This window comes from Grampus griseus (assembly GCF_964374135.1).
Source record: "Grampus griseus genome assembly, chromosome: 1".
NCBI classification, from domain to species: Eukaryota; Metazoa; Chordata; class Mammalia; order Artiodactyla; family Delphinidae; genus Grampus; species Grampus griseus.
Window position 1 is genome coordinate 143,662,628 of NC_139017.1, and position 14,622 is coordinate 143,677,249.

Below are 14,622 nucleotides of genomic sequence, written 5' to 3' on the forward strand. Positions count from 1 at the left end.
CTTAACGGGATAATCTGATTTTAAGAGACTGACTTTAAATTGTTTTTGTTTAGAACATATTGCATATTATACAATGCTAGATACTTCTCCCCAGCCCAGTTCTCTCAAAGTGAGTTTATTAACTATTAGTGAGTTTATTAATTAGGGTCACTTTAACCCTAATTAAATTTTGTAGTTCCCAAGTGAAAAATAGAGTATATGATAGTTTGTTTTTAGTAGATTCATAGAGATTTAGTATTATAGTCATGGCTTATGTATAAAAATAGCATAGGTTTTATTTTCCTTTTAGTGATAATGATGATACTATATATTATTGGTACATGGCGCCTATTTTCCTCAAATTACCTACCCCCAACTTGCCAAGAGAATCTTAATCGTCTGTCTGTCTTAACCTTATGTAAAGATTCTAGTTCTCCCTCTAAAAATGCTTGGCAAACAAAGTTAGACACTTGTTATAATTTGAATGGGAAAGAAAGAATTCTTCTTCATCTGTTTTTGTTGTTGTTGAATCCAAATTGGAAATTCCTTGCCTCCCTCTTGGTAACATAGAAAACAAGAGTTGTCATAAATTAAAAAACAAAACCAAAAACCCAACCCTGGGTATTTAAGAAATTTTATAGAAATTTGAAAACCTAAGAGATATGCCGTCAACACATAGAAATAAAACCTATCTTTACAAATGGTATGAAAAAGCTAAAGTACCACACCAAATTCCTGCAGCGTACTTAGGGCTATCAGGCATAAATAAGAAAGTTTAAATTAGCTGTAGAGAGTCTATCAAAAGTTCATCTCAAAACTGATGATTTAAACAAGAGTATATCAGTTTGGAAACTGTATTAAAACATCTCTGTCTTGAACAGATAGATTTATCTGTTTCCTCATTAGCCCTGTAAGCATTTGAAATGGGTATATGAAGGTATGCTAGAGACCCTCATCCTGAGATAGGGAATTTTGATGAATGTTGCTTCAAGTGTATTAGACTTATGCCTATGGAGATCAAGTTCAGACAGATAGGTAGGTAGGTAGGTAGGTAGATAGATACATAGATACATAGATAGATACATAGATGGATAGATACATAGATACATAGATAGATAGATACATAGTTAGATACATCTGTATATTTACATAGGGAGATATATGTCTGTGTATCTATAGGCTTTAAAAGTTCAGGAGAAGCTCTTGAAGAGAGGTTTTTCTACTGAAGTCTGGTAACTTGCATCTCAGTTTTCAGGGACTTTCTTTGATTTCCATGTCTGCTCAGATGTTCAGATATTCAGTTGGTGCTACACTCTTTTTCCCTACTTTTAGAATTAAGCACTTGTGGTTTTCTTTTTTTTCTTTTTTCTTTTTTGTGGTATGCGGGCCTCTCACTGTTGTGGCCTCTCCCGTTGTGGAGCACAGGTTCCGGACACACAGGCTCAGCGGCCATGGCTCACGGGCCCAGCCGCTCCGCGGCATGTGGGATCCTCCCGAACCGGGGCACGAACCCGTGTCCCCTGCATCGGCAGGCGGACTCTCAACCACTGCGCCACCAGGGAAGCCCTTGTGGTTTTCTTGATTAGATTCTTTGCCATATCTGTAGGTTTTCAAGAATTTTTTTTACCTGTATCTCCTTGGATATGTTTTTATAAATATTGATTTATTTTTCTACCTTTTTGCATACTTTGCAGAACTCTCCAGTTGTCTACTACTATAGTAAAATATCAATTTTAGTCTTGTGTTATTTTATCCTTGTATATAATTGTCCCAGCTTTGAAGCCAGGTTGATAAATTCTTTACTGAGGCTATTTTCAAAAATTCTTTATTGAGGGTAGCTAAAGTCAACTGTCCCTTTTTCATATTTCAATACAGGGGATGGTTTAGAGTAGGTAACAGCATTTACACATTTATTTTGATGTTGGATAGTAGATATAGATAAATAAGTTCTTTGCCAGCAGGATATCAGTGATTCAAATATTAAACATTACATATTTTACTTATGACTTGAGGAAATTTGAGGTACTTTTAAAATAAAAGAATATAATGGCAATTTAGTTTGAATACATCTAAATAAGTTAATAAAATTTTATTGGGGTACTTTCCAGGGTAAATAAACTTTTTTACTTTCACTAACGTAGAACACCTCTGCTTTGAGTGTATTTTCTAAAAAAGATCTAGATCTAGTCTATAGGAGAAAGTAAAATATATCAAACAATATGTCTTTAAGACATTACTAGGAACAAAAACATTTTGTTCTTTTTAGCACACTCAGTACCACATCTTTAAATATAAGACTCTCTGATCTGGCTTTTAGGTCACCGAGAAATATACTATGTTTATACAATCCATTGGAATCAATAAACAATTTAAACTGATGTAAATGTAGATTTTATGTCCCAGGCAAACTTGGGAATATGACAGAACATACAGCTCTGGTTTATCTGGGTAAATCTTCATTAAAATTAAATAAGTTTTCCTCTAAGATTGCTGTAAAAAGCTGACTCCTTAATCATGTATATGAATAAACAGACTTTTGAAAACTTTACCAGTGACTCTAAGCAAATGAATTTATTTACAGTGAAAGTCCTTTTTGCTGTAAGCCTATTTAAAGAATACCTCCTATAGGGTTAACACACCATACAAGGGTTTCAATTTTGATTATAAGTGTTACATTTCAGAAGCAGTTTTCTCCTTAAAGTATAAATATTAATATTATGACTTATAATTTATATTAGCTTGTAGAGTTATTACTAAAATCAGACTAAGCAATAATAGAAAATCTAATTTAAAAGGAGCTGATATTCTTTTTAATCATGCTAAAGGTTTTGCTTTTTGTAAATGGAGTTAGATTGCTAGGTAATTATTTCTTATCCCACAGCACAGACTAGTGGATCCTCTCATAGTATCATTGAAGAGATCCTCTTGGAGCTGGATTTTGGGTCTCTGATTTTCAAGATGTGTTACATATGTAGCAAATAGCAAGGTCTGCCGATATATTTCCATAAATGCAGCAACACTTCCTATTACAAATGCAGGAGATTAAAATTTATATATAGTTGATCATCCATTACTGATTGCATTCTTTAAAACAGATTATATAAATCATTTATCCTGCTTAACAGTTTATACTTTGTGTAAACACGTAAAATTATAACTTTGTAAGAACAAACGGGGAGCTAGAAAGTTTTAAGCAACCTGTTAACATTTTAGTACTCATTGCTCTATAAAGGAATTATCAAGAATATGTCATGTAGATGCATTATAATCAGATGGATGTGGAAATTTTCATTATTACTTGTATAAAACAAATAAAGTAGCTTAATTATACAAGTGCCAGTTTTGAGTTTGGGAAGGGCATGAGAAAGAGGAATAGTTGCTTTCCTTCTTCTTTGACATGTTTAATTTCAAGACTGGAAAATAAGAACTAATTTTAAAGGCACTTATAGGTGGAGTTATTGCTCTAATATAAAAATTTATATCTTTATTTAAAGATAAACCTCTAAAGAATTATGTATGGAAATTGTTAAAATGGTCAGATATATAGATATGCTCTCCCCAAATCATGTCAAACTTTATTATTAAGACTGTTAATGGAACATATTGTGAGGACTTAATACTACAGTTGAGAATTAGTACCTGATTTTATATCTGCCTCTCGCCCTCGGTCAAAGAAAGAAAATATGTTATTTTAATCTTTTTATGTTATCACATAGAGATAAGAAAAAATAACTTTCTGTGTCTGGCATTTGGAAAGATTTACTTTTCTCTCCCTCTGGCTACAAGTCACCTTTGTTTTTTATGCCTACAGATTCCATTCTGACTGGTGTTCACCTTCAAACTGCGATGAGATCCATGACCGGGTAAAGAATGTCTTGAAATCACATCAGGCTCATCAGAGACATCTATATGTTAGTTTCTAAATTTTTCTTTTGAAGGCTTTTTATAATTAGGCATGAAAACCACCCAAGATGCTTAAAGCTCGCAAAGTTTAATCACTGGGAAGGAATAGAAAAGATACAACCTCCATTTAATGGAAGTCAGTGGTTTTGCTAAAGGCAATGTATCTAACTTCCTGCTTGACCTGAGTCATTATGCAAAATGTTGGACACAGATCATGTGAACTATAAAAAATGTTAGTGATAACTATCTCATAAAGAGTCAGTAAGTAGTGACTTTATGATAATTTTTTCACAGCCTTCAAAATATGGGAACCCTTGTTTTGTGACCCAGAATAAAGCAATTCCATTTCCTGCAAACAGATTTGATTAAATGGTAGAACGAGAGATGGGATGAGACATATGTATTTTGGAGAAGTTTCCCAGCTGATTTTTATGTTAATTAAAACTTAAAAGAGGAAAAGAAGAGGTCAGGTTTATCAGGTTTAATATTAGAGAAGATCAGTATGAGAATACTTTCTGACATAAGGCAAATAAACATATATATGAACAACAGCTGGGAAATAATTACAGTATATTATTCTTTTTGTGTTTGACTTCTTGTTTCAGTCATTAATTTAAAAACAATTGTTTATCATGAGTCATGTTGGACACCAAGCTTAGTCCTGGAGATATAACTGGATTATGTGACATTGACATCAGTTTGTACTGTTGAAAGTTTCTGTATGCATATTGATTTTAAATTAAATTTGTTTTCAAAGTGTAATATAGATAGTCCCAGTGACTGTCACTCCCAGGGTTAACATTATCCTAACTTCTAATAGCAAGATTAGTATCGTATATTTTTGATCTTTATACAAATGACATCCAACCATGTCTTTTCCCTTCTTTTCGTAGTTACTTCATTTTGTTTTTTCAATTCAGACATTTTTGCAATACAGACATCTTGTTATATGGTTCTGCACTCTTGCTGCTGCATGGTATTTCATTGTGTGAAAATACTGCCATTGATTTATGCATTCCTCTGTTTATGGACATGTGGGTTGTTTCTGGTTTGAGCTATTTTAGAACTGCTATGAACAGCTTATTCCTTGGGTAACATTGTATACATTTTATTTGGGTATGTCCCTACCAGTGGAATTACTCATAGAGTGTGTAAACATTAAGCTTTACTAGATACCGCCAAAGACTTTTCCAAGTGATTTTAACAGTTTACACTCCCACTACCAGCCTGTGTGAATTCAGTTTGTCCTCGCTACTACTGATAGGTTGTGTATGTGTGTGTGTGTGTGTGTGTGTGTGTGTGTGTGTATTTTAATTTTGGCATTTTGATAGTGAGAAATATTTTTATAACATAATGGTTTTAATTTGCTGTTTCTTGATGACTAGTACATTTGTTTATTGCTATTTGGATATCCTCTTTTGTGAGTACTTGTTCAAGTTATTTGCCTATTTTTGTACTGAGTTGTCTCCTTTTTTGTTTTGTTAAAGTTCCATGTTGATTTTTGATATGTCAGATATATGTTTTGCAATTTTCTTTTTCCACTCTGTGCCTTGCCTTTTCATTCTCTTAATGGTATCTTTTGATGAAAAGAAGTTCTTACATACAATGAATCAAATTTATCTTTTTTTATTAGCATTTTTACAATTTTTGTCTTGTCAACAGAAATAATAAATCCAAAATAGGAATAGAGAAGAGCTTTATTAGAGCCAGACTGAGGACTATAGCCGAGGACACTTGAATTGTGAAGGAGAAGCACTTGAATTGTGTTCTGCCAGACTACAAAGCGTAGGAGGCTTATATCAGCAAAAACCGCAGAGTTACAGTTGGGTAGATGAGTTAAGTAAGGATTGGTTAGGGTCCGAAATGGCTGTGTAGTCACAGGGGGAGACCTTGAGACCTTCAGGTTGCAGCTGGCTGCAGCTGCAGATGTTGTTTTGAGAACTGCTGGTGGTATCCTTGAGTTTGATACAGTTCAGAAAATTTCAAGGTCTTAGTGATGCAGGAACATGTCTGAAACCACATCCACAGTGACCAACTGGCTCCATTTTGGATGCCTGAACCTCAGTTTCATATCTTGTCAGAACAAAGAACAAACATCAGACATGACAGGGGTACAGTCCTTCAAAGTTTCCAAAGAGACTGATTAGCACATACACAGCGAGTCAGCATGACCACAGTGTCTGAGAAGGGAACCGCATCTTCGAGGGAGTACTAGCATTAGTGTCATAGAAAGGGCCCACATTTATCCCTATCTTCCAAGTGGACATTCTAAACAGTCTGGTAAGTGCAAAGTGCATTTTTGTTATTTGCTGTTGTTGTTGTTTTTAGTTAAAGCAATTGTACAATGTACATTTGACAGACCATAAGACTGCTGGCTCTAGTTAGCATAAAGTTCAAGCCAAATGATGTACAAGCCAGAATGATTCCCCATACCTCAATATGTGAAAATTTCTTCCATCAGTCTAGTTCAAGATTCTATCATATGTTTTCTTCTAAAGGCTTTTTGTTGGAATTATTTTTTTCTGTATAGTGGTAGGTAGGTGTCAAATTTCATGAAAGTTTCAAGTTTTATGATTGTGAATATGTCTGTTTTTCTTTCTAGTTCTGTTAATTTTATGTTATGTATTTTGAAGCCAAATTGTTAGTTGGATACAGATTTCAGACTACGATACAAACCTCTTATGTAAACGTTTCCGTTTTGTTTCTAGTAATATTTCTTGTTTCACAGTATGTTTTGTCTACTAGTTGTATAGTTACAGCAGCTTTCTTTTCCCTAGTATATGCATGGTGTATATTTTTCCATCCTTTGCTTTTTATCAATATATTTAAAGTGCGTATCTTGTGAATAGCACATGAGATTTCTTTCCAATAATGAAAATCTAGAATTTTTATGTAGATTGATGCAGATTTTATTTGGATTAGTAACTTTTTAATTATCCATTTCCTTTTTATTAACTCATTATTCATTTTTTTACTATTCTGTTATTCATTTCCCTAGAGATTTCAACTTGCATATATAACAAATTATTTCTTTGCTGACCTCCCCAGTAATGTTGGGACCTAAAAACAGTTAACTCTTTTTTTAACCCACCTCTTCCTTTTTTTTTTTTTTTTTTTGCCGTACGCGGGCCTCTCACTGTTGTGGCCTCTCCCATTGCAGAGCACAGGCTCCGGACGCGCAGGCTCAGCGGCCATGGCTCACGGGCCCAGCCACTCCACGGCACGTGGGATCTTCCTGGACTGGGGCACGAACCCGTGTCCCCTGCATCGGCAGGTGGACTCTCAACCACTGTGCCACCAGGGAAGCCCCCACCTCTTCTTCTGAACATCTATTATGATGAATTTTGATTCTACATATATAAAACACACAACAAATTAATTTTGTTTGCATAGTAATTTTTAATCACATATTTACCCTTTCTATTATTCTTCATCCTTTCCTGCAATTCCATATTCCCATTTGGATTTTTGAGTCATTTTCCTCCTGCCCAAAAAACTCCCTTTAGTACTTTCTTTCATGTTATTATCCTGGCTTTGAATTCCAGTTTTGTTTGTTTGAAAACGTCATGATTTTACTTCTGTGTAGGGTGGTTTTACTAGATATAAAGTTATCAATTTCTAGGTTGATGGTTATTTTCTTTGGCACTTTTTTTTTTTTTTTTTTTTGCCGCCACACCACATGGCTTATGGGATCTTAGTTTTCTGACCAGGGATTGAACCTGTGCCCTTGGCAGTGAAAGCAGTGAAAGTAGAATCCTAACCACTGCACTGCCAGGGAATTCCCTCCTTGGGCACTTTAAAGAAGCCATTCATTTGTGTCAGTTGAAAAGTCAGCTGTCATTCCTTTGCAGTAATGTGGAGTTTCCCCCCTCTGTTGCAATTAAGATTTGCTCTTCAACTTTGTGTTTAGTAATCGTACTGTGATATCCCTAGATGTAATTTTCTTGGATCAATTCTACGTTAAGTTTGCAGAGCTTCTTAAAGTTTTAGGTTGATATCTTTCAGCAGTTTTGGAAAACCTGTTCATTCTTTCTTTAAACATCGCTTCTGCCCCAATATCTATTTACTGTCCATCTGGAATTTCCAGTTACATTTATATAAGGTCTTTAGACTGTGTATCATATGTATCTTATGCTTATTTTGATGTTTTTAATTCTTTTTTTTCTCTCTCTTTCTTTCTAGTTTAGATACTTTCTTTTGAAATGTCCTCTAGTTTGCTAATCCTGTCTTCTGCTCTGTTTACATTGCTGTGAAAACTATTTGAAACTTCTTGAAAGACATAACTTTCAAGAACGTCTTGAAAGACATAGACTACTGAGGCTAACTCAAAAAGAAATAGATAATTGCAATGGTTGTATATCTATTAAAGAAATTTAATTTAGAGTTAGGAATCTTCCATAAAAGAAAACGCTAAGCCCAGAGGCTTTCTCTAGTGAATTCTACCAAACCTTTAAGGAAAACATAATGCCAGTTTTACACATTCCTGAAACTAGAAGAAAGAATACTCCCCAGGTCATCTTATGATATCAACATTTCTTCTGATGCCAAAACCAGACAATGACATTACAAGAAAAGAAAAATACAGACCAAAATCCTTCATGAACATATATGTAAAAATCCCTAACAACATATTAGCAAATTAGAACCAGAAGTATATAAAAATGAAAATACATCCTAATCATGTGGGCTTATTCCAGAAATGCAATGTAAATTCCTCCTATTAACATAGGAAGAATAGGATTAACATAGGATTAGATACATATTTGTTCTCAGGGTCATTTCAATAGGCAGAAAAAGTATCCAACAAAATTCAACTCTATTCATGATAAACACTCTTAGTAAAGTTGAGGTAGAAGGATACTTCGTTAACCTAATAAAGACCATCTTTGAAAAACCTACAGCTAACTTTATACTTAATGGTGAAAGACTGAATACTTTCCCCCTAAGCTCAGAAACAAGGCAAGCATGCCCTCTCTCACCATTCCTTTAACATCATACTGGGAGTCTTAGATAATGCAGACAGGCAAGAAAAATAAATAAAAGGCATAAAGGTTAGAAGGGAAGAAACAAAACTGTATTTGCAAAGGATATGGTTATCTATGTAGAAAATTCCAAACAACCTAAAAGCTCCTAATAAGTGAGTTTAGCAATGTCACAAAATACAAAGAAAGTAATATTTCCTATATACCAGCAATGAACAATTGGAATTTTAATTTAGAAAACCCATACAGTTTACAATAGCACCAGAAATTGAAATGCTTAGGTATAATTCTAACAGGATTATACCTAATGCAGGATCTGCATTCTGAGAACTACAAAACACCATTGAAAGAAATCAAAAAAGATAGAACTAATCAGAGATATACCATATTCATGGATTGGAGGACTCCAAATTAAGATGTCAATTTTCCCCAGTTTGAACTCTAGATTCAATGAAATGATAAAACTCCGTCAAGCTTTTAAATAGATATTGACAAGCTGATTCTAGGATGTATAGAAAAGCACAGGAACTTGAAAAACCAAAACAGTTCTGAAAAGAACAAAGTTGGAGGACCCACTACCTAATTTTAAGACTTACTGTAAAGCATAGCAATGAAGACTGTAGTATTGACTAAATTATAGACACAGATATCAAGGAATAGGAGAGATACTCTGGAAATAGACCCACACAAATATTGATTTTTGACAAAAGTACAAAGTCAATTAAATGGAGTCTTTGCATTTGTTGTCTTTTTAACACATGGTTGTCGATAAATGAAAACAAAAACAAACTCCTTGACACATAATTCAAAATATATCCTAGGGGCTTCCCTTGTAGCGCAGTGGTTGAGAGTCCGCCTGCCGATGCAGAGGACACGGGTTCGTGCCCGGTCTGGGAAGATCCCACATGCCGCAGAGCGGCTGGGCCCGTGAGCCATGGCCGCTGAAGCTGCGCGTCCAGAGCCTGTGCTCCTCAACGGGAGAGGCCACAACAGTGAGAGGCCCGCATACAACAACAACAACAACAAATATATATATATATATATATATATATATATATATATATCCTAGACCTAAAACATAGTAGAAAATCCACTTAATTTATATTTAGCAATGACTTTAGATATGACACCAAACACATGATCCATAAAGGAAAAGCAAAATTATTGATAAATTAAACTTCATTGAAATTAAAGACTTTTGCTCTGTGAAAGACACTGTTAAGAGAATAGAAAGACGAGCCCTTGTGTGAATGAAAATATTTGCAAATCACATATATAATTAAGGACTTATATCCATAATTAAAATGTATAAAAACAACTCTTCAGACTCAACAATAAGAAAATAAATAACCCAATTAAAAATGGGCACATGAAGCTTTGCGCAGTGGCAGTATCGTAGCCAATGAGGTTTATCCGAGGTGCGATTATTGCTAATTGAAAAATGGGCACATGATCTGAACAGACATTTTTATCCAATTAATATATGAAAAGATGCTCAATAGTCTTTACAGAAATGCAAATTAAAACTACCTGAGATGCACTACACACATACTAGAATTTGTTAAACAGAAACATCCCCCGACCCCAGTGCCGCAAAGAAACCCTGCAAAACTTGCAGTAGCAAATGCTGTCAAGGATATGGAGCAACAGGAATTCTCATTCGATGCTGGTGGGAATGCTCAGAGGTACAGCCACTTTTGAGGACAGTTTGAAGGTAGTTATGTATAAGTTTAAACATACACTTATATGACCCAGCAATCCGTTTCTTAGCTGTTTACCCAAGTGAATTGAAAGCATATCTTCACACAGAAACCTGTACATGAATGTTTATAGAAACTTTATTCATCATTACCAAAAACTAGAAGCAAACAAGATGCACTTTAATTGTGAATGGTGAACAGACTGGTATAGCCATTCAATCGAATATAATTCAGCAATAAAAAAGAATGAGCTATTAATGTATGCTACAACATGATGCATCTTAAATTTAGTTTGCTAAATGAAAGAAGCCAGAACCCCAAAGCTACACATTGTATGATTTTATTTATATGACATTGTTAAAATAGCAAAAGTTAGGAGATGCACAAGCTGTCGACTACAAAGAAACCAGCCTCACAGGGGAATTTTTAGGGGACAGGAACTACCTGATATACTGGTGTGACTGATACATAATTTTATGAATTTGTCAAAACTCCTAGAAAAATGTACATTAGAAAGAGTTAAATTTATTGTATTAAAAATTAAAAGTGTGATGTTGGGTCTTCTGAAGAATTAATGTAGATTATATTAAACTAGCAGTATTAAAAATACAAGACTTATCTTTAAATTAGCTTATCTAAATTACTTTGGAATATGGTATTTTGGCTGGATACTGTAACACTAAAGCCAAAAAGAACTACATGATCACTATATTCTTGTTTAGGGATCACCAAACTTTTTCTGGAAGGAGCCAGATAGTAAATATTTTGTGAGTCTGTGTGCCATAGAGTCCCTGTCACAACTACTCAGCTCTGTTGATATGGCATGAAAGCAGTCATAGACAACACATAAACAAATGAGCATGACTGTGTTTCAATAAAACTTTATCCATGTGAATTTCATGTAATTTTCATGAAATATTCTGTTTTATCCCCCCAGTCATTTAAAAATGTAAAAATTACTCTCAGCTATCAGCCATACCAAAACAGGCAAAGGGCCAGAATTGCCCTGGGAGATGTTTGCCAACCCCTGCTCTAGTAGATAAATGTGTTTCATACAGGGATATGGACTAACAATTCTGAAATTACATCTATATGAGAGTTGGATAAATAAGTAAATAAATTGTGGATAAAACAACCAGGTTTCTTATTGTCAGAAAAAAGAAGTTATAAAGAAACAAGACGGGAAAAAGCTAGAATGAACCCTGGGAAGTTGGATTAGAGTCTGAGATGACAGTTTTAATTCATGTTTATTTTAATATATACAGATAGATTAATTCAGAGATATAGATATATGAATATACATGGGTTAGTATACACACATATTTCCTGTCTTTGCCCTCTGAAAGGGCCTAGAAGGAGTGACAACCCAATAGCAACATGGATACCCAGCTCCCAGATCTAATACCTATCATGTATTTCTAAATACCTATTTTTTGTGAAAGTTACCAGGGCTTTTTTCTTAGAGCAGTAGCTAATTCTCGGGGTGGAGCAGGGAAAACAGAAGATTAGCATAGAACATCTTGTAGTGTGGAAAGTGAGGAATTGTTCAAGAAAGGTGAGGGGAATAGGGGCATATCAAAATAGAGACATAGATGTAGAGAACAAACCTATGGACAGCAAGAGGAGAAAGCGGGGGGGTGGGTGGTGGCGGTGTGATGAATTGGGAGATTGGGATTGGCATCTATACACTAATGTATAAAATAGAAAATAAGAACCTGCTGTATAAAAAATAAATAAAAACTCAAAAAAAAAAGAAAGGACACAGGAGCAACCTGAATGAGCCCCAGTGGCCATTTCTGGAATAATTTGAGCAACGAAATAAATAGCATTAGTATCAATTATAATCCAAACAATAAAATAAATATCCATGAGTCCACACTGATGTAAGTGAAACAATGAATGACTAACGGTGAGAATGGACCAATCTTCCTTACAGAAGAATCCTAAATAATAATTGTTGATATTGCCAACTCCAGGAGATAGAGCTTAATTCTTCTCTTCTTGAGTGTGGGCTGGACTTGGTTTATGTCTAAGAATAGAGCATGGAAAAAAGAAATAGTAATTTAGGTGGAGAAATCTGGCAAATGACACCACCTTATTATCAAAGTGATCAAGATTAACATCACTAGTGATAACTCATGTTGATAGCATGTATCCTTTGATATCAGGGGATGTGAAGGGCACGTCTGTGTCATATGGTTCCCCCAAACCCATAACCTTAGTCTAAACATGAGAATACATCAGACAAAACCAAATTGAGGGCTTCCCTGGTGGCGCAGTGGTTGAGAATCTGCCTGCCAATGCAGGGGACACAGGTTCGAGCCCTGGTCTGGGAAGATCCCACATGCCGCGGAGCAACTAGGCCCGTGAGCCACAACTACTGAGCCTGCACGTCTGGAGCCTGTGCTCCGCAACAAGAGAGGCCGCGATAGTGAGAGGCCCGCGCACCACGATGAAGTGTGGCCCCCGCTTGCCACAACTGGAGAAAGCCCTCGCACAGAAATGAAGACCCAACACAGCCATAAATAAATAAATAATTTTTAAAAAATTGAGAAATTTTTTACAAAATACCTGACCAATATGTCAAGATCATGAGAAACAGGGAGAACAGAAACTTGTCACAGATTGGAGGAGACTAAGGAGAAATGATGACTAAATGCAACATGGTATCCTGTATTGGATCCTGGAACAGAACAAGTACATTATTGGAAAAACTGGTGAAATCCAAATAAAGTCTGCAGTTTAGGTAATAGTATTGTACCAATGTTAATTTCTTGGTTTTTGCAAAATTTACTGTGGTTATATGAGATGTTAACATTAAGAGAAGCTGGGTGAAGGGTGAAGTTCCTGTGTACAGGAACTCTTTATCTTTGCAGCCTTTCTCTAAATCCTAAATATTAAAAAAAAAAAAAAAAAAAAAAAAAAACCAAAAAACAAAACTGTCAGGTTCTTAATTTTCAGCCCTTTGGGCTTTTACCTGAGAGTTGGTGTGGTTCTAGGCCCCTTCCTTCTCATAGGTACTATTTATGACTCTCATCTTCTCAGGCAAGACAGCTGAAAATCGCTTCTGCTTTTCAGAGGCTTTTGCTGAGCTTTTTTTGTCCCTTCACCCTGCATAGTTTCAGACATTCTGCGAGTGTCTTGAGGGACCCATCAGGTCAGTTTTGCACCCATCGTGTCTCATTGGGTTTTGGCCTCTCAGATTATTAATTTTGTCCATCTAGCATAGTAAGACTGCCAGAACACTGCTGGTATATTTGTCCTCTGGCAATGGACCTGTGACAAAGCATAGATTCTCAACATTTTGTTCTATTCTCAGAATCCACAAATGTCCCCAGGAAAATAACAGCTGCAGACTATTAACTCACCTCTCACCTCAGGAATCTTGGCATCACTAGTACTGTTGTTTAAGCAGCTATCTAATGCCTTAAATATATATATATAAGTATACATGTACACACACACACACAAACAACCCCGTCCTACTCAGAAGTGAAAGACAATCACATCACTTCTTTTTTTTTTTTTTTAACATCCTTATTGGAGTATAATTGCTTTACAATGGTATGTTAGTTTCTGCTTTATAACAAAGTGAATCAGTTATACATATACATAAGTTCCCATATCTCTTCCCTCTTGTGTCTCCCTCCCTCCCACCATCCCTATCCCACCCCTCTAGGTGGTCACAAACCACCGAGCTGATTTCCCTGTGCTATGTGGCTGCTTCCCACTAGCTATCTACCTTACGTTAGGTAGTGTATATATGTCCATGCCACTCTCTTACTTTGTCACAGCTTACCCTTCCTCCTCCCCATATCCTCAAGTCCATTCTCTAGTAGGTCTGTGTCTTTATTGCCGTCTTACCCCTAGGTTCTTCATGACTTTTTTTTTTTTCTTAGATTCCGTATATATGTGTTACCATATGGCATTTGTTTTTCTCTTTTTGACTTACTTCACTCTGTATGACAGACTCTATCTAGGTCCAAACACCTCACTACAAATAACTCAATTTCGTTTCTTTTTATGGCTGAGTAATATTCCATTGTATATATGTGCCA

The 14,622-nt window shown here is 35.4% G+C and overlaps 1 protein-coding gene across 2 annotated transcripts in view; it reads left to right on the forward strand.

Annotated features, from left to right (window-relative positions):
• Window positions 1-14,622, forward strand: part of SPATA6 (spermatogenesis associated 6) — a 152,525-nt gene that overhangs the window by 96,865 nt on the left and 41,038 nt on the right. Inside the window, exon 11 of one of the 2 annotated variants that reach the window (XM_082658980.1) lies at window positions 3,791-3,890. In XM_082658980.1, the coding sequence (XP_082515106.1) occupies window positions 3,791-3,890 (100 nt within the window). The remainder of the gene's footprint in view (window positions 1-3,790; window positions 3,891-14,622) is intronic. The other variant, XM_082658981.1, reaches the window with a different exon arrangement.